Here is a 26,504-nt window from a genome sequence, read left to right as displayed (position 1 = left end):
ACACGAGAACCCCCCCTTCACAGCCCCTCCCCTTCACAGCGACAGCCCATAACTCTCCCCCTCACAGCGTCACCCCAGAACTGTCTCCTCACAGCCCCTCCCTTCACAGTGACACCCCCATAGCCCTCCCCTCCACAGCCCACTCCTTCATAGAGACACCCCATAACTCTCCCCCTCACAGCCCCTCCCCTCACACTGACACCCCCATGGACCCTCCTCCCAACAGCCCCTCCCCCTCACAGAGACACCCCATAACCCTCCCCTTCACAGCCCCTCCCCTTCACAGCGTCACCCCAGAACTGTCTCCTCACAGCCCCTCCCTTCACAGTGACACCCCCATAGCCCTCCCCTCCACAGCCCACCCCTTCATAGAGACACCCCATAACTCTCCCCCTCACAGCCCCTCCCCTCACACTGACACCCCCATGGACCCTCCTCCCAACAGCCCCTCCCCCTCACAGAGACACCCCATAACCCTCCCCCTCACAGCCCCTCCCTTCACAGTCATACCCTCATGGACCCTGCCCCCACACAGCCCCTCCCCCCCATAACTCTCCCCCTCACAGCCCCTCCCCTCACACAGACACCCCCATGGATCCTCCTCCCAACAGCCCCTCCCCCCACAGAGACACCCCATAACCCTCCCCCTCACAGCCCCTCCCTTCACAGTGACACCCCCACCGCCCTCCGCTGCCCAGCCCCACCCCCCCAGCGAGTCTCCAGTGCGGCGGCCCCGGCGCTGGCGGGGGCGGAGAACGGGGCTCGGTCCCGTCCACACGGAGCGCGGCTGCCGCCCGGGGTGGAGTCGCGGGGCTCTGCCCAGGAAGGGGCTGGAGCAGCCGGCGCTGGCAGGAACCAGCCTGGGCGGAAGCCGGGGAAACAAAGAACAGAAACGCGGGGGCAGCTCCCGGGCTGTGCAGTGCAAGGCGCTGCTCCTGCGGGGGGGAGCCATTAACCCCTCCCTGCCCAGCCGGGGGGGGGGCTTTCTCCAGCGGGGACCAGCCCCTGAGCCAGAGGCTGCAGGTGAGTGAGAGGGACCGGGGGGAAGTGTCTCTCTTTGCAAAGAGCTGGGGGGGTCCCCAGACCTCACAGCCCCCGGGGGTCCAGCTCCGGTCAGGAGCGAAGCGGAGGGAGGTGGCAGGAAGGGAAGGGATGACAAATAGGCCCGAGGTGGTGGAGGGACCAGTGCTGCTGATTGGAGAGGGAGGGGACCCCTCTCACTGGACCAGCTTCTTTTGGGGGGAGAGACAAGCTGGACACAGAGCTGGGCTTCAGGCCTGGGTGTGTATGGACCATTCCTAGGCAAGCCCTTCGCGCCCCCATTTAGTGGGGAGATAAAATCCCTTCAGATCCGGGGGGGCTTTTTCTCTCCTATTCGGGGTCGGCAGCGTGTCCGCACAGGGACGCCCGCGGTACAAATGTTGAGGCTCGGGGGGGGGGGGGGCACTCACACGCGGCTTCCCCGCAAGTGGCTCTCCATCCCTGAGACCCCTGTGACATTGGGGGGGCCCCCACATCTGACCAGCTCCTGCCAGCAATGGGGGACCCCTGCAGCATCCCAGCCGCCATGGGTGCTGGGGGGGGCCTCTCCCAGCCTGCAGGGTGGCGGCCCCCCACCCCAGTCCCCAGCCCCACAGGGTGGTGGGTCCCCTCAGCTCCCAGCCATTGCAGGTGGGGGGGACGGGACAGGTCGCAGCTTGAGTGAATTTTTGTTAATTGCTTGTGACCTGGTCATGACGTTTACTAAAAATATTCATGACAAAATCCTAGCCTTAATAATGGTACTAATGCTTCCCTGTCTTCTCTGGCAATGCCTCGCCTGATGCATCCTACGGCTGCATTCGCCTTTTTCCTGCCTGCCTCACATTGGTGGCTCATAGTCACCCTGTGATCAACCCGTACAATCAGGTCTTTCTCCTCCTCTGTTGCTTCCCTCTGAAACGTCCCCAGCTTATAACAAAAAGCTCTTGTTGTTAGTCCCTACGTGCATGACCTTGCACTTTTCACTATTAAATTTCATCTCATTTCAGTTTTCAAGGTCATCCAGGTCTTCCTGCATGATATTCCAGTCCTCCTCTGTCTTGGCAATCTCCCAGCTTTGTGTCATCCGCAAGTTCTGTTAACGCACTCCCACTTTTTGTGCCAAGGTCATAGGCTCTGACTCCGTGGATGCTCTGGGGCTGGCCAGCCCCCCACCCCCACCCCCCCATCAGCTGGGGCAGGAAGAGGCAGGTGAAGTGGGGCCTTGTGGGAAGGGGTGGAGTGGGGCCTGGGCCTGGGATGGAGCAAGAGTCGAGCACCCCACCGGGAACTCAGAAAGTTGGCACTTCTGGCCAAGGTCATTAATAAAAATGTTAAATAAGACGGGTCCCAAGACCGATTCCCTGAGGAACTCCACCAGTAACCTCCCTCCGGCCTGACAACTCACCGTTCACTGTGACCCCTTGTAATCTCCCCTTTAAGCAGGTCCTTATCCACCTTTCAATGCTCATATTAATCCACATCTCCAATTCAACGAATACTTTCCCATGTGGAACTGCAGCAAATGCCTTCTGATATCCAGGTAGATTAGTTCAACTGCATTTCCTGAATTTCAAAGATCAGTTATCTTCTCCAAGAAGGAGATCAGTTTGGTCTGGCACGATCGATCTTTCGTAAAACCATGTTGTATTTTATCCCAGTTACCACTTACCATGTTGTATTTTATCCCACTTACTCTATGTCCTTATCTACTTTCTCTCTCAAAATTTGTTCCAAGGCCTTGCATACAGTTGAGGTCAAACTCACAGGCCTGAAGTGTCCTGGATCACTTTCCCTCCCCCTCATCCCTTTCTTTAAAATAGGGACTATATTAGCAATTCTCCAGTCATAGGATACAACCCTCAAGTTTACAGTCCTGGTGAGAAGGGTCGGATCTGTTCTGTAGTAAAGTGACCAAGCATTTTCCCAGCCTAGAATCATAGAAATGTAGGGCTGGCATGAGCCTCGAGAGGTCATCTAGTCCAGCCCCCAGCCCTGAGGCAGGATCAAGGAAACCTAGACCATCCCTGCATGCGTGTGTCCAACCTGCTCTTAAAAACCTCCAGTGGTGAGGATTTCACGGCCTCCCTTGGTAACCTGTTGCAGTACTGAAGTAGCCTTTTTTGCAACAGTCATATGTTCGACTTAGATTTAATTTGTGATCCACAAATTAACCCCCAGAGCCTTTTCAGCCTTAGTTGTGCGTTTGTAGCAGTTTCCACTTCTCTTTACTGCATTGCATCATGTTGATTTCAGACCAGTTTTCCAATGTGTCAGCATCATTTTCCATTCTAATCCTGTCTCCCAAAGAACTCCCAACCCCTCCCAGCTTGGTGTTAGCCCCAATTTTTATAAGCATCCGGTCCATTGTCCAAGTCATTCATGAAAATTTTCAATGGTACCAGACCCAGCACTGGCCCGTGTGGAGCCCCACTAGATTTGATCTCCTGGTTTGACAGTGAACCATCAATAATTACTCTGTGAGTATGGTCTTCCAACAAATGGTGCACCCACCTGAACATAAGAACGGCCATACTGTGTCAGACCAATGGTCCATCTAGCCCAATATCCTGTCTTCCGACAGTGGCCAGTGCCAGGTGCCCCAGAGGGAATGAACAGAACAGGGAATCATCCAGTGATCCATCCCCTGTCGCTCGTTCCCAGCCTCTGGCAAACAGAGGCTAGGGACACCATCCCTGTCCACCTTGGCTAATAGCCATTGCTGGACCATCCTCCATGAATTTATTTAGTTCTTTTTTGAACCCTGTTATGGTCTTGGTCTTCACACCATCCTCTGGCAAGGAGTTCCACAGGTTGACTGTGCCTTGTGTGAAGAAATACTTCTTATCTTATCTATCTTATCGTAATTTCATTCTAGACCACATTTTCCTAGTATACTTATTAGAATGTCATGTGGGACTCTATCAAAAGACTTTACTAAAATCAAGATATATCACATCTGCAGCTTCCCTCTCATCCATGAGATCAATCACCCTGTCAGAGAAGGAAAAATGGTTGCTTTGGCATGATTTGTTCTTGACAAATACATGCTGATTATAGAAAAGGAGTACTTGTGAGTCTCTAAGGTGCCACAAATACTCCTTTTCTTTTTGTGGATACAGACTAACACGGCTGCTACTCTGAAACCTGTCATTATGCTGATTATAATTTGTTATCCGACTGTCATTTAAGTGCTTACAAATTGATTTGTTCCAGTATCATTCCAGGTATTGAAGTAAGGCTTGATGATCTTTATTTCTACATGGCCTCTTTCTCCCCTTTTTGGAGATAGATACATAGGTCCTTTGGGACCTCACCTGTCCTCCATAAGTTCTTGAAGATAATTGCTCATGGTTTTGAGATTGCTTCAGCTAGTTCCTTAAATACCCTAGGATGAATTTCATCAGGCCCTGCTGGCTTCAAATACATCTAACTTCCCTAAATATTTTTAAATCAGTTCTTTCTCTATTCTGGTTTCTGTTCCCTCTCCCTCATTGTTTATAATTGTTTAAAGTATCTGGTTACAATTCATCTTTTTAGTGAAGGCTAAACAATTGGCATTAAACACCTCAGTCTCCTTGATGCCCTCTATTATTCGCTCTCCTTCCCTACTAAGTAGAGGACCTGAACTTTCTTACACTGTTCTCTTGCTCTGAGAACCCTTATCTTATTGCCTTTTATGTCCCTTTCTAGTGGTATGTCTACACGCGAACTGTTAGAGGATATTGTGAAGCCCAAGACTATAACAGGGTTAAAAAAAGAACTAGATAAATTCATGGAGGATCGGTCCATCAATGGCTATTAGCCGGGATGGGCAGGGAAGGTATCCCTAGCCTCTGTTTGCCAGAAGCTGGGAATGAGCGACAGGGGATGGGTCACTGGATGATTCCCTGTTCTGTTCACCCGACACTGGGCTAGATGGACCTTTGGTCTGACCCAGTCTGGCCATTCTTATGTTCTTAAGTTATGGTGACATTGCGACACCCTGACAGCAGCACGGCTATAATGTTTCAGTGAAGACGCTATCTATGATGATGGGAGGGATTCTTCCATTGGCATAGGCACCGAATCTGTGGGTGCTCGGGGCACCCATGAAAAAAAATTAACGGGTGCTTAGCACTCATGGGCAGTCCCACTGCCTCCCACCCGCCGGCGGCCCCGCCCATCAGCTCCTCCCCCTCCCTCCCAGCATCTCCTGCCTGCCTCAGGTCAGCTGTTCTGCAGCATGCAGGAGGCACTGGGAGGGAGGAGGGAGAGCGGGGCATGGGGTATGCTCGGGGGAGGGAGTGGAACTGGGTGGGGAAGAGGCGGGGTGGGGATGGGAAGATGCAGGGCAGGGGTGGGGGTTTGGGGGAAGAGGTGGGGTGAGGTCAGGGCCTGAGGCTGAGTGGGGGTTGAGCACTCCTGGGGAAAGCTGGAAGCCGGCACCTGCAAGCATTGGTTCTCCACCTCCCTGAGAGGGGGTAGCTAGGTCGATGGGGAAAATTCTGGGTGTAACTCTTTCTGATTTTGTCCCTGCCTGCTTCTGCTTTTCATTTCTTCATGGATCTACATAGGCCTCTCACTATTCTGCCTATCTTTCCTTCACATCAGGATAGTTTGCTGTTGCTAGGGTTGCCAACTCTCCCAGTTTGGCCGGGAGCCTCCCAGTATCGGGCTTTATCTCCCAGAGGCTACTGAAGCCAATGTGGGACATTTTAAGCTGATAAAAGTCCAGCCGGGCTAAGGCAGGCTCCCTACCTGCCCTGGCTCCACGCCGCTCCCGGAAGCGGCCAGCATGTCCACCAGCAGCTCCTAGGAGGAGGCACGGCCAGGGGGTCTCTGCGCGCTGACCCAGCTCCGAGTGCCGACTCCGCAGCTCCCATTGGCCAGGAACAGGCAACCAGTGGGGCCAGTGCTTGCAGGCAGGGGAAGTGCGCAGAGCTGCCTGTGAGCCTAGGAGCCGCTGCCGGACATGCCGCCACTTTCGGGAGCTGCCTGAGGTAAGCGCCACCAGGCCAGAGCCTGCACCCAGAACTCCCTCCTGCACCCCCACCCCCTGCCCTAGCCCCCTCATGCACCCAAACTCCCTCCCAGAGCCCACACCCTGAACCCCCTCCTGCACCCCAACCCACTGCCCCAGGTTCAGCCCGGAGCTCTCTGCCACACTCCAAACCACCCCCCAGCCCAGAGCCCGCACCCCAGTGCCCTGCCTCAGCCCGGTGAAAGTGAGTTAAGGGTGGGGGAGAGCGAGCGACTGGGGTGGGTGGGTGGGAGGGTGTCTTGGATAAGGGGCAGGGCGTGGCCTTGGGGAAAGGGGCGGGGAAAGAGCGTTTGGGTTTGTGTGATTAGACAGTCAGCAACCCTAGCTGTTGCTCCTTGAATATTTTCTCTTTGAGGAACTGTCGCCTCTCCGAAACACCTTTTTCCCTCCGATTTTCTACACATGGGGCCTTACCTACCAGAACTCTCTGTGCGTTGAACTCTGCTTTTTGGAAGTCCATTGGCCTTATTCTCCTGCTTTCACTCACGTCCTTTCCTTACAGTCATGACGTCTACCATTTCATGATCACTTTCACCCAAATTGCCTTCCACCTTCAGATTCCTGCCTCAGGCAGACCAAAGTCACCCTCCATGTTGGTCAATTTCGCCATCATAGGATTTTAAAAATCGTAAATGTCATGATTTCAGATATTTAAATCTGAAGTGTCACGGTGGTGTAACTGTCAGGGTCCTGACCCCAAAAGAGTTGGGGGGGATCACAATGTTATTGTAGGGGGGTCATGGAATTGCCACCCTGAATTCTACGCTGCTGCTGACGGCGACGCTGCCTTCAGAGCTGGGTGGCCAGAGAGCTGCTGGCCGGGAGCCCGGCTCTGAAGGCAGCTGCCAGCCGCGGCGCACAAGTAAGGACGGCGTGGGATGGTTTTGCCACCCCTCGTTCCGCCCTGCTGCCCTCAGAACTGGGCCTTCTCTGGCTCAGCAGCTGCCACTCTCCGGCCGCCCAGCTCTGAAGGCAGCGCAGAAATAAGGGTGGCAATCCCGCGACCCCCCTACAATAACCTTGTGACTCCCCACATTTGAGAAATGCTGGTGAAATGTGTATAGTACAGGGTAAAAGCTCACAAAAGCCTAGATTTCACGGGGGAGACCAGATGTCACGGTCTGTGATGTGTTTTTCACGGCCATGAATTTGGTAGGCCCCTATTCATAACCAATTTCCCCTTGCTCGACAGAATCCAGTCAAAAGTAGCTGTCCCCCTTGTTACGACTTCCATCTTCTGAAACAAATTTGTCACCAGTACATTCCACAGACTCATTGAACATTTTCTGTTTGTTCATATTACGTTTCCCAACAGATGTTTGGGTAATTAATTCCCCCCTCCCCCATTTCTACGTGTGTTTTGGATATTTCTGTTGTTTGTGTGGCAGAATCTAGAACGTCTGTCTTCGGGGAAAGAACCTGGGGGAAATCGTGCTATGAAATCATAGAATCATAGAAGATCGTAGTTGGAAGGGACCTCAAGAGGTCATCTAGTCTCACCCCCTGCTCAAAGCAGAACCAACACCAACTAAATCATCCCAGCCAGGGCTTTGTCAAGCTGGGCCTTAAAAACCTCTAAGGATGCAGATTCCACTACCTCCCTAGGAAACCCATTCCAGTGCTTCACCACCCTCCTAGAGAAATAGTGTTTCCTAATATCCAACCTAGACTTCCCCCACTGCAACTTGACACCATGACTCCTTGTTCTGTCATCTGCCACCACTGAGAACAGCCAAGCTCCATCCTCTTTGGGATCCCCCTTCAGGTAGTTGAAAGCTGCTATCCAATCCCCCCTCATTCTTCTCTTCTGCAGACTAAACAATCCCAGTTCCCTCAGCCTCTCCTCATAAGTCATGTGCCCCAGCTCCCTAATCATTTTTGTTGCCCGCCGCTGGACTCTCTCCAATTTGTCCACAATCCCTTCTGTAGTGGGGGGACCAAAACTGGATGCAATGCTCCAGGTGTATCCTCACCAGTGCCGAATAGAGGGGAATAATCACGTCCCTCGATCTGCTGGCAATGCCCCTACTTATACATCCCAAAATGCCATTGGCCTTCTTGGCAACAAGGGTACCCTGCTGACTCATATCCAGCTTCTCGTCCACTGTCACCCCTAGGTCCTTTTCTGCAGAACTGCTGCCGAGCCGTTTGGTCCCTCGTCCGTAGCGGTGCCTGGGATTCTTCCGTCCTAAGTGCAGGACTCTCCCCTTGTCCTTGTTGAACCTCATGAGATTGAACTAAATGAACTAAAGCCTGTTCTGAAATCTCTCCAGTTGCCCTTATTGCCCGGGCAGGCTGCAGAATAACATCCATGTTTTCTTTCAGTTCATCCCAGCCTCCCGTGGGACAGGGGAGAGAAATGGCTGCCGTGGAGCCAGTTCAGGTAGGGATTATGGGGGAGTTGCTGGTGGGTCCCTGCTGGAGGGAGAGGGGCAGCAACCATCTCGGAGGTGGGAGCTTCTGCGGGTTTGGTCCGGAGGTGGGAGAGAGGGGGAGGGGGACAGGGTGTGGCAAATCTTCTGGGACTTGGGGGTCTAGATTAGAGGGGCATTGAGGGAGGAAATGGCACTATCATGGAACAGGAGGCAAAGCTCCTGGGCAGGGCTAGGAACCTGTGTGACAATCCCATGCTGGAGCATGACCCTGCTAGTCAGAGGTTGCTATGACATATGAAGGGGGCACCCACCAGTGCGGCCTGGGGGAGATGCCACCACACCCCCCCACATAGCCAGCTGCTGGAATTGGGGGAAGTGTTGGGATTCCTACTGGGGGCTGTCCCTTCCCATGGCTGGGGGTCTCCATCTCCTGTATATCAGGCTCTGGCTATTAGGGGAGTGATGGATGTGAGGACCCCTGCCCCCTCTCTCTGCTGAGAGGGGTGAGGGTCTCTCTCTTTCTCCCCTCACCCCAATGCCTACTGGGTGCTCTGAGCGAGGTGGGGGTGAGTGAGTGTGACGGGTTCCCCCCCGGGGGTGCCACTGAGCTCCCCTGACCCACCTGGGCTGGGCTCCCTTTTACACTGTACTGCTGAGACACGCTGCAAAGCCTGCTCAGGGCTGAACTTTCACCAGCATACACACAGGTAAGGACGCACCCCGGTGCAGTTACGTGCAGGCAGGCTTTCTCCCCACCTCACCACGCCACCCTCGCTTCCGCGCTGCTGCCTTCAGAGCTGGGCGGCCGGAGAGGGCCCAGTTCTGAGGGCAGCAGGGCGGAACGAGGGGTGGCAAAACCATCCCACGCCATCCTTACTTGTGCGCCGCGGCTGGCAGCTGCCTTCAGAGCCGGGCTCCCAGCCAGCAGCTCTCTGGCCGCCCAGCTCTGAAGGCAGCATCGCCGTCAGCAGCAGCGTAGAAGTCAGGGTGGCAATTCCATGACCCCCCTACAATAACATTGTGACCCCCCCCCAACTCTTTTGGGGTCAGGACCCTGACAGTTACACCACCGTGACACTTCAGATTTAAATATCTGAAATCATGACACTGACGATTTTTAAAATCCTATGACGGCGAAATTGACCAAAACGGACGGCGACTTTGGTCGGGCCCTAGGCAGGAATCTGAAGGTGGAAGGCAATTTGGGTGAAAGTGATCATGAAATGGTAGACGTCATGACTGTAAGGAAAGGACGTGAGTGAAAGCAGGAGAATAAGGCCAATGGACTTCCAAAAAGCAGAGTTCAACGCACAGAGAGTTCTGGTAGGTAAGGCCCCATGTGTAGAAAATCGGAGGGAAAAAGGTGTTTCGGAGAGGCGACAGTTCCTCAAAGAGAAAATATTCAAGGAGCAACAGCTAGGAATGCTGACTGTCTAATCACACAAACCCAAACGCTCTTTCCCCGCCCCTTTCCCCAGGGCCATGCCCTGCCCCTTATCCAAGACACCCTCCCACCCACCCACCCCAGTCGCTCGCTCTCCCCCACCCTTAACTCACTTTCACCAGGCTGAGGCAGGGCATTGGGGTGTGGGCTCTGGGCCGGGGGGTGGGGCCGAGGGGCTTGGAGTGTGGGAGAGGGCTCCGGGCTGAGCCTGGGACAGGGGCTTGCATAAAATGCATCATAACTATGATATAATTATATCATACTAATATCCCTATGAAGAATATGGGGTGCAGGGTTACAGTGGGATTCTGCTGCCTGCCTGTCTCCCTGAGCTCCCGTGTGATTGACCTTCCTCCCCGGTGAGTCATGGGGTTGTCAGTGGGGCAGCAGGTTCTGAGTGTTGGACTCTTGCTCTTTCAGGGGCCGGTGACCTTCAAGGAGGTGGCCGTGTATTTCACCAGGGAAGAGTGGGCTCTGCTGGACCCCGCTCAGAGAGCCCTCTACAGAGACGTCATGCAGGAGAACTATGAGAATGTGACCTCGCTGGGTAAGGGTTCCCGTCCCCTCGGTTCTTAGAAGGGGGCAATGAAGAGCTAAGTTTCACCCCACCCCTACAATGCAACCTTAACTCTGCCCTGTTTCAGCATCACCCCGACATGCCAGGGACAGACACCCCAGCGCTGTGCCCTGCCCTGCCCCAGAACACTCTGGGAACAGAGCCCAGGAGCGGAATAGCACTGAGTCCAACATCTTCTCTTTGCTGAGGGAAAACTTGGATTCACGTCTGGCATAAAGAACAGAAGCTGCCTGCATCTGGCCAACACTCAAACACCGAGCCACGCAAACCATCTGGGATGTATAAAATGTTACCACCCCAGGACCCTTGGGCTGAGAATTCCTTCTGGGACATCACCTTCACTGAGCCTGGAGATCACTAGCATGTACGTCACCAGGCTGCTGCTGCTCCCTGTGGCAAGAACTCCCCCTTGTGCACCCTCACTGTCACAACCTACCACACTGAGCACTGAAATGGGGCAGACTCAGTCCCTCAGGGGTCACATGCACCTCTCTGCATATCGCAGTCAGAGCTCTGCCAAGCTGCTCCAACTAATCCCTCCACCGTCCGATTACAGCTACAGCTGACCCAGTGCACACAGCTGGAGGGCATGCAGAGAAATGCTGGTATTCCAGTCTGTGGAAAACACAAACCACAGCATGTTCTCTTAGTCCTTCCTCATAGCTATTATAGTTTCAAAGACTTTAAGGCCAGGAGGGACTATCAGGCCACTAGTTTTACATCCTGCATAACACAGGCCATAGAAATTCATCCAGTTACTGCAGTACGGAGATGAGTATCTTGTGTTGGACTAAGTCATCTTCCCAAAAGGCATCCAGTCTTGATGTGAAGACTTCAATAGATGGAAAGTTGGCCACTTCCATTGATAGTTTTAGTCTTTGCGCCACCCTTCCAGATCTATTTCCAGGGGATATTGCCAGCTCCAGAGCTAGGGGGCAAGGACAAAATTAAAAGCGCTTTGTAGGGGTGGTAGGTACATAAACTCTTCATTTCAGTCCTTCATTTCCTCATTTTAAGTTTAGCTACCATCCACGTGCTGGAAGGGCATGAGGCAGCACTGGGCCACCATAACTTTGCTTTAATGTCATTTGTGGGCATTGGTTTTTAATGGACTTTTTTTGCTGTATAACTGTCTGTACACTCGAGCTTTGATGGCATCACTGTGTCCGGTAGGGATGTGATTTTTTTTTTTTCACACAACTAACTGACCAGAGCAACGTTGGCAAAACTCTTCAGTAGCAAGCAGGCCAAACTCTACATGTGAATGTTAGAACAGTTCAAAATATTGCTCTTAGCTCAGAAATGTTTGGTATCAGGGCAAAGCTTCCAAGAATGCAGGATGCAAGAAAAATCCGCAACACGCACTGTATGAAAGTTAACAGTGGTAGGGTTCAAGTCCAGTGGCCACAGCCTGTCCTCCTGAGGCAACCAATTACTGTGAGAGCAGACTGTTGAGACTCTCGTTACCCGCAAAAAATTAGGGCAACCCGCCTATACCCTATCGAGGGCTCAAGGCATGACCCGGTCAATTTAGGTACTCCCACCCTTTCCCTACTGAGGGCTCAAGGCCATAGTGATGGGGGAGTCGATCAGTAGAAATACAGTAACATAAGAACGGCCAGACTGGGTCAGACCAAAGGTCCATCTAGCCCAGTATCCAGTCTTGCGATAATGGCAAGCACCTACCTTTACCCATGGGGCTCAGGGAAAACCTGGTCAATTTAAGTACCCATGGGGTTTGGGGCTCTACGGGTCTGCAGGACCTTTTTCCCGTGAAAGAGCCTTAGACAATTATGCTCTAAACATCTATTTATTAGCAACACACACAGAATCAATACCCCTGGAGTGCTGCCTGGAACTGGGATACAGCTGAGCCCTCTGTCACACCAATCTGGGTTCCCTCTTGCCCTGTGAGCTTGTGACAAACTGCAAAGCCCTCCAAGCTTGCACTTACACCAATATCCACAGGCAGGGACCACCTGTGTTCACTGAATGCTCTGTCAGCCACCGCACGAACCAACCGTCGAGAGGCTCCAGCTAAAATATACTCAGCTCCCCAGCCTAGGACCCCGGAGCTATACTGTCCTGCCCTGGTCAAAAACCTGACCAGTGTGAATTTATTACCCAGTCCTCCACTTCTACAAAAGAAGGTGGATGTGCACCAGCTCTTTTTCCTGAGCTGAGATTTTTCCCTTTGCACTTCAAACAACACACAGTGTTTTAGGTAAAATATACAATACATTTATTAACTACAGAAAGGTAGATTTTAAGTGATTATAAGTGATAGCAAACAGATCAAAGTAGGTTACTTAGCAAAACACAAGCGAAGCCTAATAGACAACACAGGATTTGAATCAAACGGTGTCTCACCCTGTTAGATAGTACAAGGAGTTCATCAAGCTTCCATACACAGGCTAGAAAGCCCTTTAGCCTGAGACCAGCACTTTGTGTCCATTTATTCTTTTGTGTAGAGACTGTCCAGTTTGGCCAATGTACGTGGCAGATATATCCCCTTATGTGCCAGCAATGCCCCTCTGTCATGTACATTGGCCAAACCGGATAGTCTCTACGCAAAAGAATAAATGCACACAAATCTGACATAAGGAATTATAACATTCAAAAACTGGTAGGAGAGCACTTCAATCTCCCTGTACACTCAATAACAGACTTAAAAGTGGCAATTCTTCAATAAAAAAAACTTCAAAAACAGACTCCCACAAGAAACTGCAGAACTGGAATTAATTTGCAAACTGGACACCATCAAATTAGGCCTGAATAAAGACTGGGAGTAGATGGTACAAAAACAAATTTCCCCTTGCTGATACTCACACCTTCTTGTTAACTGTTTGAAATGGGCCACCTTGATTACATTGGCCTCATTAGCACTAGAAAGGTGATTGCCACTCCTTCTTGTCAACTGTTGAGAATAGCCCACTTCCACCTTAATTGAATTGGCTCATTAGCACTGACCCCCCACTTGGTAAGGCAACTCCCATCTTTTCATATGCTGTGTATTTATACCTCTCTACTGTATTTTCCACTCCATGCATCTGATGAAGTGGGTTTTAGCCCACGAAAGCTTATGCCCAAATAAATTTAGTCTCTAAGGTGCCATAAGGAGTCCTCCTTGTTTTTGGAGATTAGTCAGAAGACCATTAGAACCATAATATGAGCCCCAGGCAGGTGCAAGAAGATGTTATAAGAGGGAAATGATTTTTTGTAACCGGCTGCTTTGAGGGGGGCTGTCTCTCTGGAACCTCTTGATGCAATCAACCCCTTTTTTTGGACCAATAACCCTGCCCCCCACCCCCATGATCTTGGGTATATCTCAAGACTATCGGAGTAATCATGTGAATTTTAGAGAAATTAAAATAGTCGACCTGTAAAGAGAAAGTAATATTGAACCTTAACTCCAGTAGAGCTGGCCTGCCACTGTATTAACTTCCCAGAGGTGGGGAGGGTGTGACAGCCAGGTGAGACCATCTGCTGACAGGAGACCCTGTGAGGTTCCTCTCCAGGAGTCCTGGGGAGAAGGGAGAGCAGGGAGCAGGGGGAAGATGATGGGGAGCTGTTGCTCGTAGGGTGTCGTAAAGCGGGGAGGGCTGAGAGCAGTGGGAGGAAGGAAGAGGGAGGGAGGGAGTCGGGGACAGGTGCATCTGGGAACTGGCAATGGAATGGGTTGGGCTGGGGGAGCAGGAGACTGGGAATGAGGACAATGCGGGCCCAGCAGTGGTGCTGTTGGTGGGGGAGGATTGCGTAGAAGATCTGGGTTACTGGGGAGTGGGGAACGCGGGATTGTGAGGAGGGGGAGAGGGAAGGGGTTGGTGAGGGGTTGCTTTAGGGTGCAGGGAGGGTCTGGTGGAGTTGGGAAGGGACAGATGCATGAGGGCAGGGATTTGGGGCAAGCTACTGAGGCTGCCTTTGCCAAACTCTAATGCCCTCTCCCTAGGCACAGCTCAGAACCCGCCCTCCATCCTCATCCTCTTTGGCCTGTCAGCCTCCTTTGACACCTCTGACCATTGAAATGTTGTTGTCTCTTGTCTCCTCCCGGTCCCGCTCCTACCTGTCTAAACTCTCCTTCAGTGTGCCCTTAGGAGCACCCCTCATACCAGGCTACCAGGCTCTGTCTGTTGTCAGATATTGGCTGATTGTGTGTTCTGTCTGTGAGCCATCCCAGCTCTGTGCAATGAACTGCACAGTGACCACAGACCCGGTTTGTAGCGAAGGCGTTCAGCCAGGTTTATTGTCAACGAAGCATGGTACCAGTATCCCGCAGACTCTACCGGACCATTAATACATGTATCCCCGTAACAATGGACCAGCTCAGTGAACGGTGGGACTTTCTGTTCCTCCTTAGGCTAGACAGAGATACTCCCTTTGAGCTTTCATTTCATACATCAATACAAACAAGTTACGCATTGCCCCTCTGACGTGGTTAGCTACCACCCCGTACCTGGTACATGTTGGGTCAATCAAAGCATCTCCATCCGTCACACTGTTACCCCGACCTTATCTGTAGGAGCGGTCACTCACTACCTTCGGGGAATGTGTTCGCTTCAGTGTCCTGTGCCTAGCACTGGTCAGGAATGTGTGAGTTTTTGCAATACCAGCCCTGTTCTCAGGGCCGCCCTTAGGATTTATGGGGCGCAATGCATTATTATTAAACTGGTGCCCCTATTCCTGATGGTAACCCGGGCTCGCACGCGTATTTTAGATAGGGGTGTCTTTTGAAGGATTTATTTAAAAAACTATATGGCTGAAGATTCAAGCATTTAAGGCTAAAGATGAATACTCAGCTTGTGCATCTAAATATCTATGCAAGGATTTTTTAGAGATGTGATTTTATAATCTTCACCAACACACTAATGAAATATTTTTAAAGCAAATTTTAAACTAAGGTCCTGTAGACTGACATGTTCTGAGTAAATATTACAGTCATGTACAATTGTTTTGGTCAGTAAATTCAGAAACTGACAGTATATACCTGGGGGTTGGCAAATGCCTGTTAAATGACTTCTTTACCACTTGAATGACTCTTTAACAGTTTCAGTGTTGTGCTAATAGGTCTGGCAGGCTGGAGGCTTTTTCACTTTTAACAGGTTTCAGAGTAGCAGCCATGTTAGTCTGTATTCGCAAAAAGAAAAGGAGGACTTGTTGCACCTTAGAGACTAACCAATTTATTTAAGCATAAGCTTTCGTGAGCTACAGCTCACTTTATCGGATGCACACTGTGGAAAATACAGAAGATGTTTTTATACACACAAACCATGAAAAAATGGGTGTTTATCATTACAAAGGGTTTTCTCTCTCTCCTTACAATGTGTATGATAATCAAGGTGGGCCATTTCCAGCACAAATCCAGGGTTTAACAAGAAGGTCTGAGGAGAGTGATCACTTTAAATAAGCTATTACCAGCAGGAGAGTGGGGTGGGGAGAGAGAAAACCCTTTGTAGTGATAAACACCCATTTTTCCATGGTTTGTGTGTATAAAAACATCTTCTGTATTTTCCACAGTATGCATCCGATGAAGTGGGTTTTAGCTCACGAAAGCTTATGCTCAAATAAATTGGTTAGTCTCTAAGGTGCCACAAATCCTCCTTTTCTTTTCACTTTTAAGTTACTGGATCCCCTCCGGAGGAAGACTCACCAGGCTGCAGCAGCCAGCTGTGGTGGGTGCCTGCAGGGAGGGTCAGAACAGGGATAGGAAGAGGCAAATAGGTGGACACTAAGACCCAGGGGTGCCCCAAATTTTCGGCTGCCCGCAGCCGGCAGCTGCATATGCTGCGTATGCCTAAGGACGGCTCTGCCCCCTGTTCTTGCCAGGTTCTGTGACCATGCAAGCAGGCAGAGCCCGATGTCTGTTCACAGCCTGAGTTTTACTAACTTTGCTTTATATGAGCTACTTTAGTTCAGGCCCCAGGCCTCTGATAGAGGGCCTTAGGGTCTTTCTGTACTACACTGTCCTTGGTCCCCTTCTGTTCTTCCTCTACGCCTGATCTCTGGATAATCTCATCCACCAACACAAATACAGCTGGTGACTCTCCGATCTACCTCTCTACTCCCGACCCGGCGCCTTCTGGCCAAACTAAAATCCCCGCCGGTCTCTCTAACCTCTCCTTTGGAATGTCTGTCTGCCAGCTCAAACTCAACAGCTAAAATGGCTAAACCAGAGCCCTTAATAAATCCCCCCAGCCATCCCACCATCTCTTTTTTCTCTTTCGTTGTGGAAAGCATCACTCTCCTGCCTGTCGCTCGGGCCCGTAACTCTGACACAGACCCCTCTCCATGTTCTCATGAAGTGGTGTGGCGAGTCTTCATTTATTCACTCTAGTTTAAGGTTTCGCACGCCCGTCATACATGTTAACGTTTTTGGAAGGTCTCTTTCTATAAGTCTATAATCTATAACTAAACTATTGCTGTATGTAAAGTAAATACGGTTTTTAAAATGTTTAAGAAGCTTCATTTAAAATTAAACTAAAATGCAGAGCCCCCCCGGACTGGTGGCCAGGACCCGGGCAGTGTGAGTGCCACTGGCAAGCAGCTCGCCTGCCGCCTTTAGCACGTGTACCAGAGGTTGCCTACTCCTGGTCCACATCTTGGATTTTCTTTCTGCTGAATGTTCCTAAACTATGGCCTGTCCTACCCATCCACAGAGCTGAAAATCTTCTTCAGGGCACTCATTATCTCCTGCCTCAGTTACTGCAACATTGGTTTCTCCGACCTTGACCAACGCAGTCTTGCCCTGCTCATATCCATTCAGAAGCAAACACCTACAAAGCTACCGCATATGTGACCTATGAGGAAAGGTTGAAAGAACTGGGCATGTTTAATCTTGAAAAAAGACCTGATAATGGTTCTCAACTATGTTAAAAACTGTTATAAAGGGGGAGAGTGATCAATTGTTCTCCACGTCCACTGGGTTAGGACAAGGAGTAATTGGCTTGATCTGCAGTAAGGGAGGGTTGGGTTGGCTAGTAGGAAAAACTTTCCAACTATAAGAGTCATTAACTCCTGGAATAGGTTACCAAGAAAGGTTCATAGAATATCAGGGTTGGAAGGGACCTCAGGAGGTCATCTAGTCCAACCCCCTGCTCAAAGCAGGACCAATCCCCAACTAAATCATCCCAGCCAGGGCTTTGTCAAGCCAAGCCTTATAAACTTCTAAGAAAGGAGATTCCACCACCTCCCTAGGTAACGCATTCCAGTGCTTCACCACCCTCCTAGTGAAATAGTGTTTCCTAATATCCAATCTAAACCTCCCCCACTGCAACTTGAGAGCATTACTCCTTGTTCTGTCATCTGCTACCACTGAGAACAGCCGAGCTCCGTCCTCTTTGGAACCCCCCTTCAGGTAGTTGAAAGCAGCTGTCAAATCCCCCCTCATTCTTCTCTTCCGCAGACTAAACAATCCCCAGTTCCCTCAGCCTCTCCTCGTAAGTCATGTGCCCCAGCCCTCTAATCAGTTTCGTTGCCCTCCTCTGGACTCTCTCCAATTTGTCCACATCCCTTCTGTAGTGGGGGGGGGGGGGACGGGACGAAAACTGGACACAATACTCCAGGTGTGGCCTCACCAGTGCCGAATAGAGGGGAATAATCACTTCTCTCGATCTGCTGGCAACGGTCCTACTAATACATCCCAAAATGCCATTGGCCTTCTTGGCAACAAGGGCACACTGCAGACTCATATCCAGCTTCTCGTCCACTGTAATCCCCAGGTCCTTTTCTGCAGAAATGCTGCCGAGTCAGTCGGTCCCCAGCCTGTAGCGGTGCATGGGATTCTTCCTTCCTAAGTGCAGGAAGAACTCAGGTTCTTGTTTCAGTCCCGCCACTTGAAAAATGTTTCCAGCTGGCTACCAGAAGACAAAAAGCCTCTGTGGAAGGATGCTCCCCTTGCTTTTTCCTCACCTATCTGAGCTTCCTTTGTGTCCCTTCCTGCTTGATGACTCTGTTTACTGCTTAAATCCAAATGAAGCAGGGCACACATTCCTTTGTTTAGGAAAGACCAGTTTGCCAACCTCAGTTTGGGCAGGGCTGTGGCTTTTGGACCGTGTGGTAATAACTTTCCTACAGGGAAATCTGACAACTTCACATATAAAGTTGCCACATACCTTTTATCAGGCCAATAAAAACCAGCAGATTATGAGTTTTCAAAATGATACTTCCCAAGCCGTACTTTGTACAAAGATTTTTACACTAGTGTGTCAGGTCTGAATCCAGGAGTGTGTTAGGTAACAGCCTTCCTGCTAAGAGGGGGAAATCCATATCCTCCTTGCTCTTGGTTTGTTCTGTGTCCATGTCCGGGCAATTGGATCTGCCAGTGTATTCTTAAAAGCTCCATTGATTTTATGGAACCTAAGGAACAGACAGCTTGGCCACACCCATGTCTATGTCTCTTCACCTGCCCTGAGAGCAAACAGCCCTTTTCTAACCACTAGGGAGCAATGCAGCACATAGGGGGAAATGAGGCACAAGCAGGATTCATAAAAATATTACAAAAAATCCCCACTTTGTCACAACCCCATTAAACTAAACCACGTTATTCCGACAGTAAACACCCCAATATCCCCGTGTTCATCAATATTACAGAGCTGCACCATCTCATTAAAGGGGGTCTGGAGAAATGGGACTACATGGAAGTGGGAGGGGATGAGACATAGGGGAGGGGAGCGTTGGGGGATCAGGAGTGGTGGGGTAATCCCAGTGAGTTTATACTATCCCTGCTCAGGCCACATTAATTTGGAGCCGGCACTCCATCCGTATTACATCCCACTTTCACTTGGTTGTACAGATTTTCCCCAACAATTATTATTTTCACTCCTCTTCTCTCTCCGTGACTGAGCGCCTGCCCCCGGCCCCACCACATGCAAACACCTCTCCCCCACCCACTGTGACCCCAGCCACCATCTCTGAGTCCTTATGTTCCTCCCAGCCACAACGCGACCCCTTCCCTGGCACAAGTGTCTGTGTGTGTCCCGGGCGATGACATAAGTTGGTAGTGAGACTTCTTGAGACACAGAGAGTCCCTTCCCATCTGCAGCAGCCACAAACTCTCCTCCCAGCAGGCTCCTTGGATCTTTGAGTCCATCCCTCCTGAAGTCACATGGGCTGATTCTTATTTTTCACATTCTCCTTTCCTAGAGGCATTAGAGTCTGTTGGTCCTAAATTCCTCAGGCTTCCCTGCACTGGGGGATGTTCATAACCCCCCACCCCCATTACACCTGACTTGCTAGATTCCCTAATGCCTCAAAATGTGCTCTCCTGGCATCTACTGCTCCTGAGAGCTTGCATTCAGTGTCATCCCTGCTCCCTCCTATTCCTCCAGTCCCGGCTTCCCTATCTCTCGCCTTCTCTCTGGGCCTCTAAGGTCAGCAAGAAGCATTTGCAGGGGACCTTCCATTCTGGCCAGAGCCTTCGCTTTCCGGGACATGGAGTTACCATCTCCCTCCTTTGATGTTGAGTGTCTGCCTGTTGTGTGTTCCTGACAGAGGTGGAGGTAGTTAAATCCCCCATAAAAAGTGTGTGACCATAGGTGCCGACTCTATTCAGCGGCGTGCAGGAGGGGCTGGGCGGGAGGGGGTGGAGCAGGGAGAGGGAGAGGCAGGGGAGGGGGTGGGAAGGGCTTGGGGAAGGGATGGAGTTGGGGGTCAAGCACCCCCTGGGAGCAAGGGACGTTGGTGCCTCTGAGCACCTGCGGGGGCTGCCCTGGATTTTACTGCTTTAAAATGGGCTGGGATTAAAATAATGAAACTTTTTTTGTTTTGTTTTTGGTGACAAATGAATTCACCTGATCTTCCTCAGCAGGGTTTCCAGTGTCCAGACCTGATGTGAGCTCCCAGCTGGAACGAGGGGAAGAGCCGTGGGTCCCGGACCTCCAGGGCTCGGAGGAAAGAGCGATCCTGAGATGCACCTACCCTGGTGAGCAATCATTAAACAAACTCAAAAATGGCCAGTGCCTGAAGGAAACAGCTGGGATTCCCTACAAAGTCCTTGAGAGCTCTCCGGCTTCAGCAGGTGTCATATGCTCACGGCCAATACCACTCGTGACTGACACCTGGCAGTAGCTCCCTCCCTGACCTCCTTTCTCCCATGAGTTTTGTGGATGTGGAGGCAGAATTGATTGTCTCCTGACTCCCTATGGGGGAGAGTTTGGGGAAATTCAGGTCCTGATGTTTCCTGTCTCTCCAGCACAGACTTTGGTTTGCTCTCTCTTTTCCGTTCCTGTTTCTGAGGTTTCCCTCTCTCTCCCAGCAGGTGAGGGGACGGTGAGTGGGAATGTGGAGCAGAATCCTAAAGAGGAAGATGCTGAACAAAGGGAACTGCACAGGGTATTATCACGAAGATCCAAAGGGAAAGTGCCCAGGAGTTCTGAGCGGGGAAAAGCTTATGAGCATCAGCAGAGGCCAGAGAGGCAGCAGGGAAACCAGCCAAGGGAGAAAGTGGGTAAATCCATTAATTGCCGGGGAACACATAAACACATCAAGGAAACCACAGCCCGGCAGAAGATCCTCAAAGGAGAGAGAAAAAACACAGGCATGGAGAGTGGGGAAAACTTCAGTCGATTCTCAGACTTTATTAATCATGAGAGAATTCACACGGGAGAACGACCCTATGAATGCTGTGAGTGTGGGAAACGCTTTGCTCAGAGTTCAGCTCTTATGATACATCAGAGAATCCACACAGGGGAGAGACCTTACGGATGCTGTGAGTGCGGGAAAAACTTCACTAACAGCTCAGCCCTGATTACGCATCAGAGAATCCACACAGGGGAGAGACCCTATGAATGCCGTGAGTGCGGGAAAAGCTTCACTCAGAGCTCAAACCTTACTATACACGAGAGAATTCACAGGGGAGAGAGACCCTATGAATGCTGTGAATGCGGGAAAAACTTCCCTCGGAGCTCAGCCCTGATAAGACATCAAAGAATTCACGCGGGGGAGAGACCGTACGAATGCTGTGAGTGCGGGAAAAGCTTCACTGAAAGCTCAGACCTTCTTATACATCAGAGAGTCCACACAGGAGAAAGACCCTATAAATGCAGTGAGTGCGGGAAAAGCTTCACTAAGAGATCAGTCCTTGTTACGCATCAGAGGATCCACACAGGGGAGAGACCCTACGAATGCGGTGAGTGCGGGAAAAGCTTCACTCAGAGCTCAGCGCTTATTGCACATCGGAGAATCCACAGAGGGGAGAGACCTTATGAATGCCGTGAGTGCGGGAAAACCTTCACTGACAGCTCAGCCCTGATTCAACATCAGAGAATCCACAGCGGAGAGAGACCCTATGAATGCCGGGAGTGCGGGAAAAACTTCGCACGTAACTCAGCCCTGATTACGCATCAGAGGATCCACACAGGTGAGAGACCCTATGAATGCTGTGAGTGCGGGAAAAGCTTCCCTCAGAGCTCAGCCCTTACTTATCACCAGAGAATCTGCCAGGGCAATAAGCATAATTAAGACCTTGTCTATGGCTCTCAAAAGATTTTTTTGTTTGTTTGTTTCTTTAATACTTTTGCTAATTCCCATATAGTCACCTTCAAGGCTGTTTGCACCATTTGCTTCACCGTGGTCCTGTAGGTCCCCCAGAGGAGTTGCCAACTTCTGCTTTTTGCAGCTAGGCCTTCTTTTGGGTGAAGCCCAAGGTCCTTTCTACCAATGATGGGATTGTATGTCCTGCCTGTCAGGAATGTCCTTCAGACACAGATGGGGGAACTGGGGTTATCTCAGCTAGCCACATTGAGGTAAAATATTAATTTCCACTGTGATTTTCGAGGCGTTAGCTAGCTCAACTATTCTTGCAGGAAAGACTTGACCCATGTCTAGATGCCCAGGTTATAGGAAACATTTCCTCATGACCTGACCTAACCTCTGACATTTTACAAATCTCAACAAACTTTAAGCATCACATTTATACTCCTCCCACTGCAAAGCAATTGTTAAAGTCACCGAGTCCCCTCTTTGGGGACCAATCGTCTTGTTCCCAGTAGTTCTCACATTGCTCTGAGTTGGGATGAATAGCAGTTATGTTTGGTACCCTTATCCTCATTTAAAATATATGTAACTATAACAAGGAGCCTGGGTGGGGGGAAAGTGTTAATTCAGCTTCTGTGATGCTGAAGGAGATGGCGTGAGTCGGGGGGGGATTCCCTGATTCCCCTTCATCCCATCAGAGTTACTCTCTGACCGAGCAATGTAGAATTTATCTTTTCCACCTTCACACTCTCCGCCTCCCAAAGGGTCACGTGATGAAGTGTTCTCAGCTCACTTTGCCTGGGAGTCACTCTTTGATTTCCTTGATCCTAAATCAGACTCATCAGAACTGGAGAGGAAAGTGTCCCAGACCCCCGGAAGAGGAATCTGAATGTATCCAAAACATAGATTGATCATAATGAGTTTAAATGCCGGTCTCCATCCTTTTGCAAAGCAGCTTCTAGGCTTTTTCCTGCTGAGTATGGATTGTTTGCAGATTAGAAATTTGGCTGCCCCCCCCCACACACACACACACACTATGATAATGCTAAAATTTTACTAAATAACATGACTCGACAATATGGAAAGAGTTCTGAACAAAGCACATTTGAACATATCGTGTCCTGATTGTGAGTCATCAGATATAATCTGCTCTGGAATTTTATTTTATATAAAACTGAAAGTGTCTTATTCCTCTCAGTGTTGTGGATTTTTCTCGCTTTCCTAAAGATCATTTGGTTACATAATGGGACACTAGTTTAGTTTAGTTTGAGGGAATGCAGCTCAGATTTATTGGGGACTTTGAGACAAATGGCTATCTGGTAAAAAATAGTCATTTATTTTATTCTTGCTTTTCCACCACCCCTCCATGATGACATGCAGGGAATTCTAATGCAGTTCACTCAACACAGAAGAATACGCCAAGAATACTCCATGCTACCAAGGAAACATTTGTGTTTTTAATTCTCCACTATGAAATGCTGAACAACCCACTCCAAATTCTACAACTTACTGAAGGAACTGCATGTGGTCACGACATTGTTCAGTTCATTAGGCCTATATTATCTCAGGTGCCTTGAGAAGAAAGTACCACCAGATGTGGCTTGGAGTTTTGTAATATGCTGATGCATTTGGTTCCCATTGAAGTTACAAGCCAGGCCCCACTGGAGGTTACGCCTGAAGATATCTCCTAGCTAATATTTTGATTGGTCAAATGTTGTCCCTAACTATGCAAATATGGAGGAAATAGAAGCAGTGTTTTTGTTGAACTAACCCTTTGTAGGTGCTGCAAAGGAGCATAAAATGAAACCCATGCTGAACACGAGATAGCTGGAGAAAAATAGCTATTTTTTTTACCAGAAACTCTGCCTCATGTAGCTGACAGAGATTCTGATTCAGGTCTGTGACTGGTTGCGAACAGAGAACTGTGCCCCCAGAGAGATCGGCCCTGAGGCTCCTATACCGCGATTGGGGAGAAATTGGCACCTTGGAATGGGATCCACAAAACCTGTCATGCGACTGGGAAATACTAAGCCCAACCCTCTGCCAGAAAGCGGTGGATCTCTGCTTCTGATCCACAGACTGGGAACTAGCCAGCTTAGGTGCCAAAGTCATTTCTGCTGAGAATGAGGGAGGCACCGGCCTCACTCCACCCCCAGCACCCAGAGGAGAAGGCAGGCAGGGCACCTACCGTATCACGGTCAGCCTTGTGGGCAAAGCAATCAGCCCCAAACTTTTCCCGAGGGCAACCCGCCAACCCACCTGAAGTTTGACTTTTTGGGGACCCACCATTATCCCTTCTCTCCTCTCCCCTTCCCAGCTGATTCCTTCCCCTCCCCTCCCCTGCTCCCCCGAACCACCCTGCTGGTCTCCCTTCCCTCCCCATCACCTCTCAAGCCGCCAGCCTCTTGCTTCTCCCTCCTCTTCCCTTACAGTCATCGGGGTTTCCGGCCACAAGGGAGCAGCAGATCATCTGGGTCTGACCTCATGTGTTGCACAGGCCACCGACATCACCCAGCACCGCACAGTAACCCGTCAACCACAGGGATACCCCGGGAGCCTGAGCCATTCTGTGCCCCAGCCAGAGAACAGGAGGGACCCAGGGGCACCAGTGGCTGATGCCCGTGCAGCAGCAGGGAAATGCTGATGAGAGGTATGCCCAGATAATCGTGGCAAGTGACTCACACCCCATGCTGCAGAAGACGCTGGGGATGGTAGCTTCCGTGAAATGCCTGGCTGGGGTGGTGAGGATCATGGCTCTTGTGACATCTGTGGCAGGGCTGTTGTGGATCCCCAGCTCGCACAAAGCCTGACTTCAGTGGTGGGATAACAGGGGGAGGGATAGCTCAGTGGTTTGAGCATTGGCCTGCTAAACCCAGGGTTGTGGGTTCAATCCTGGAGGGGGGGCCATTTAGGGATCTGGGGCAAAATTTGGGGATTGGTCCTGCTTTGAGCAGGGGGTTGCACTAGATGACCTCCTTGGCTCTTGGGAATCAGAGCTCCCACAAAGTACCTGGCTGGTCTGGTGGGGATCACAGCTCCTGCGAAAGGCCTGGCTTTGCCTGTGGGAATCCCAGCTCACAAAGAAATGACTTGCTGGGGTATCACGGCTCCCATGAAAAGCCGGGCTGGGCTGGTAGGGATCACTACTACTGTGGTGGGTGATTTCTGGGAACTCTTCTGGCTCTATCTATCTGTTTCTTCACTTCCGCAGTACGCATCCGATGAAGTGGGCTGTAGCTCACGAAAGCTCATGCTCAAATAAATGGGTTAGTCTCTAAGGTGCCACAAGTCCCCCTGTTCTTTTCACTACTACTATGAAATTCCTGGATGGGCTGATGGGGATTAGGGCTCCCTCAAAGGGGCTGGCTGGGCCGGTGGAGCTTGTAAATGTGCAGTGCTCGCTCAGATGATAACCCTGGTGCTCACCAGGCTAAAGGAGCTGGATCTGCCATACAGCAAACATTTCAGGCTTCATGGGAATTATAAACTCCGTTGTCTCTTCGTAACTCCCTTGATTGGTGAAATACAGAACTCAGAGCAGCTGTGAACTCTGTAGGCTAGGGGTGTGGGTCAGAGATTTCACATCCAGTGCTGGACCGGTGATACCCTGGGGATGAGTGTGATCAGTGGACTTGGAGAGCTATGTTAGGTCCACCCCGTTATACCCCATAGAACCTCCCAATAGGAGCCAGACCTGAACCCAGGGTAGCGTGGACCAGGCTAGTTCAGTCTACACAACAGCCTAGTCCCTGCATTCCTTTCATTTGGCCAGTGGCAAGGCTCAGCGGCCAAGACACCGAAGATGAGTTCATAAACAGGGGAGAATAAAGTGCGGCTCTACATTTATTATCTTGCCGTGATTCCAGATTAAATGTACTCAGGTTAGAAACAAAGATAAAAATTTTTTTTCATAATTGTCAGGCTGGAAATCTCAGCCTAGGATCTGAAATTCTAGACGATACTAGAATCTTGCATGTCTTTTTTGTGTGTGTTAAATATCAGATTTTAGCCTTCTAGGTCATGAAGGAAACATGATCTGAAAGGCTCAAAAAGTAGGAAAGAAATAGTATTACCCCCGCCCCCCAAATGTAGCATTTCTTAAATGATTCATGATTTTTAAGGCATCCTCAGGACTTTTGAGACCTGACTCCTAGTCACTGCATGCTGGGAACTGCAAAAATAATGTGTATTTTAGTTCATCACCACCTGGGCAGTCCCTGCTGTGAGAGACATGCCTCACCTGTTGTCAAGACCAGAAGTTGTGGGAGCGAGCAGAAGGCTGCAGCCTGAGCGGCACCAAGAGACGGTACTCTGCCTTGCCCTTGTAACGACGGCTGCCTGAAATCTCCACCACTTGGTGCTTTGCAAGCGGCATCACCCTGGAATGCAACCCCGGCTGGTCCCAACCCTGCCTTCGGGAGCTACCGTAGCCCAGCAGACATGCTTCACCGAGGACCATTGCAACAGTAGGAGGAGGGGCTCTACAACCTATCCTGAAGTGAGCTGTAGCTCACGAAAGCTCACGCTCAAATAAATTGGTTAGTCTCTAACCACAAGGCCTCCTGTTCTTTTTGCTGATACAGACTAACACGGCTG

The 26,504-nt window shown here is 50.5% G+C and overlaps 1 protein-coding gene across 6 annotated transcripts; it reads left to right on the top strand.

The window, feature by feature from the left end:
* Nucleotides 1–702: 702 nt before the first annotated feature.
* LOC311514111 (uncharacterized protein) lies at nucleotides 703–26,458 on the top strand. 6 transcript variants are annotated; one of them, XM_084616500.1, is made up of 8 exons: nucleotides 704–1,023; nucleotides 2,148–2,228; nucleotides 8,369–8,426; nucleotides 10,283–10,409; nucleotides 20,242–20,355; nucleotides 20,692–21,792; nucleotides 24,341–24,558; nucleotides 26,104–26,458. In XM_084616500.1, exons 2-7 carry the CDS (start codon nucleotides 2,170–2,172, stop codon nucleotides 24,550–24,552), a joined length of 1,671 nt encoding a protein of 556 aa, XP_084472626.1. In that variant the 5' UTR covers nucleotides 704–1,023; nucleotides 2,148–2,169; the 3' UTR covers nucleotides 24,553–24,558; nucleotides 26,104–26,458. The 6 variants fall into 6 exon arrangements, with proteins under 6 accessions (XP_084472623.1, XP_084472626.1, XP_084472625.1 ...); XM_084616499.1 differs by having other exon boundaries at nucleotides 20,689–21,792; XM_084616498.1 differs by having other exon boundaries at nucleotides 20,239–20,355.
* The last annotated feature ends 46 nt before the right edge of the window (nucleotides 26,459–26,504 follow it).

This window comes from Lepidochelys olivacea, assembly GCF_965140295.1.
Source record: "Lepidochelys olivacea isolate rLepOli2 genome assembly, chromosome: 28".
In the NCBI taxonomy this organism is placed as follows: domain Eukaryota; kingdom Metazoa; phylum Chordata; order Testudines; family Cheloniidae; genus Lepidochelys; species Lepidochelys olivacea.
Note: the sequence above shows the minus strand (reverse complement) of the source record. Positions and strands in the feature narration are given on the sequence as shown.

Excerpts from the sequence above, each read along its gene's own strand:
- LOC311514111 (XM_084616496.1), top strand. The coding sequence starts at position 2,170 with ATGCTCTGGGGCTGGCCAGCCCCCCACCCCCACCCCCCCATCAGCTGG. Across the intron at positions 8,427-10,282 it reads CTGCCGTGGAGCCAGTTCAG|GGGCCGGTGACCTTCAAGGA; the intron begins GTAGGGATTATG and ends TTGCTCTTTCAG. Across the intron at positions 10,410-20,238 it reads TGAGAATGTGACCTCGCTGG|CAGGGTTTCCAGTGTCCAGA; the intron begins GTAAGGGTTCCC and ends GATCTTCCTCAG.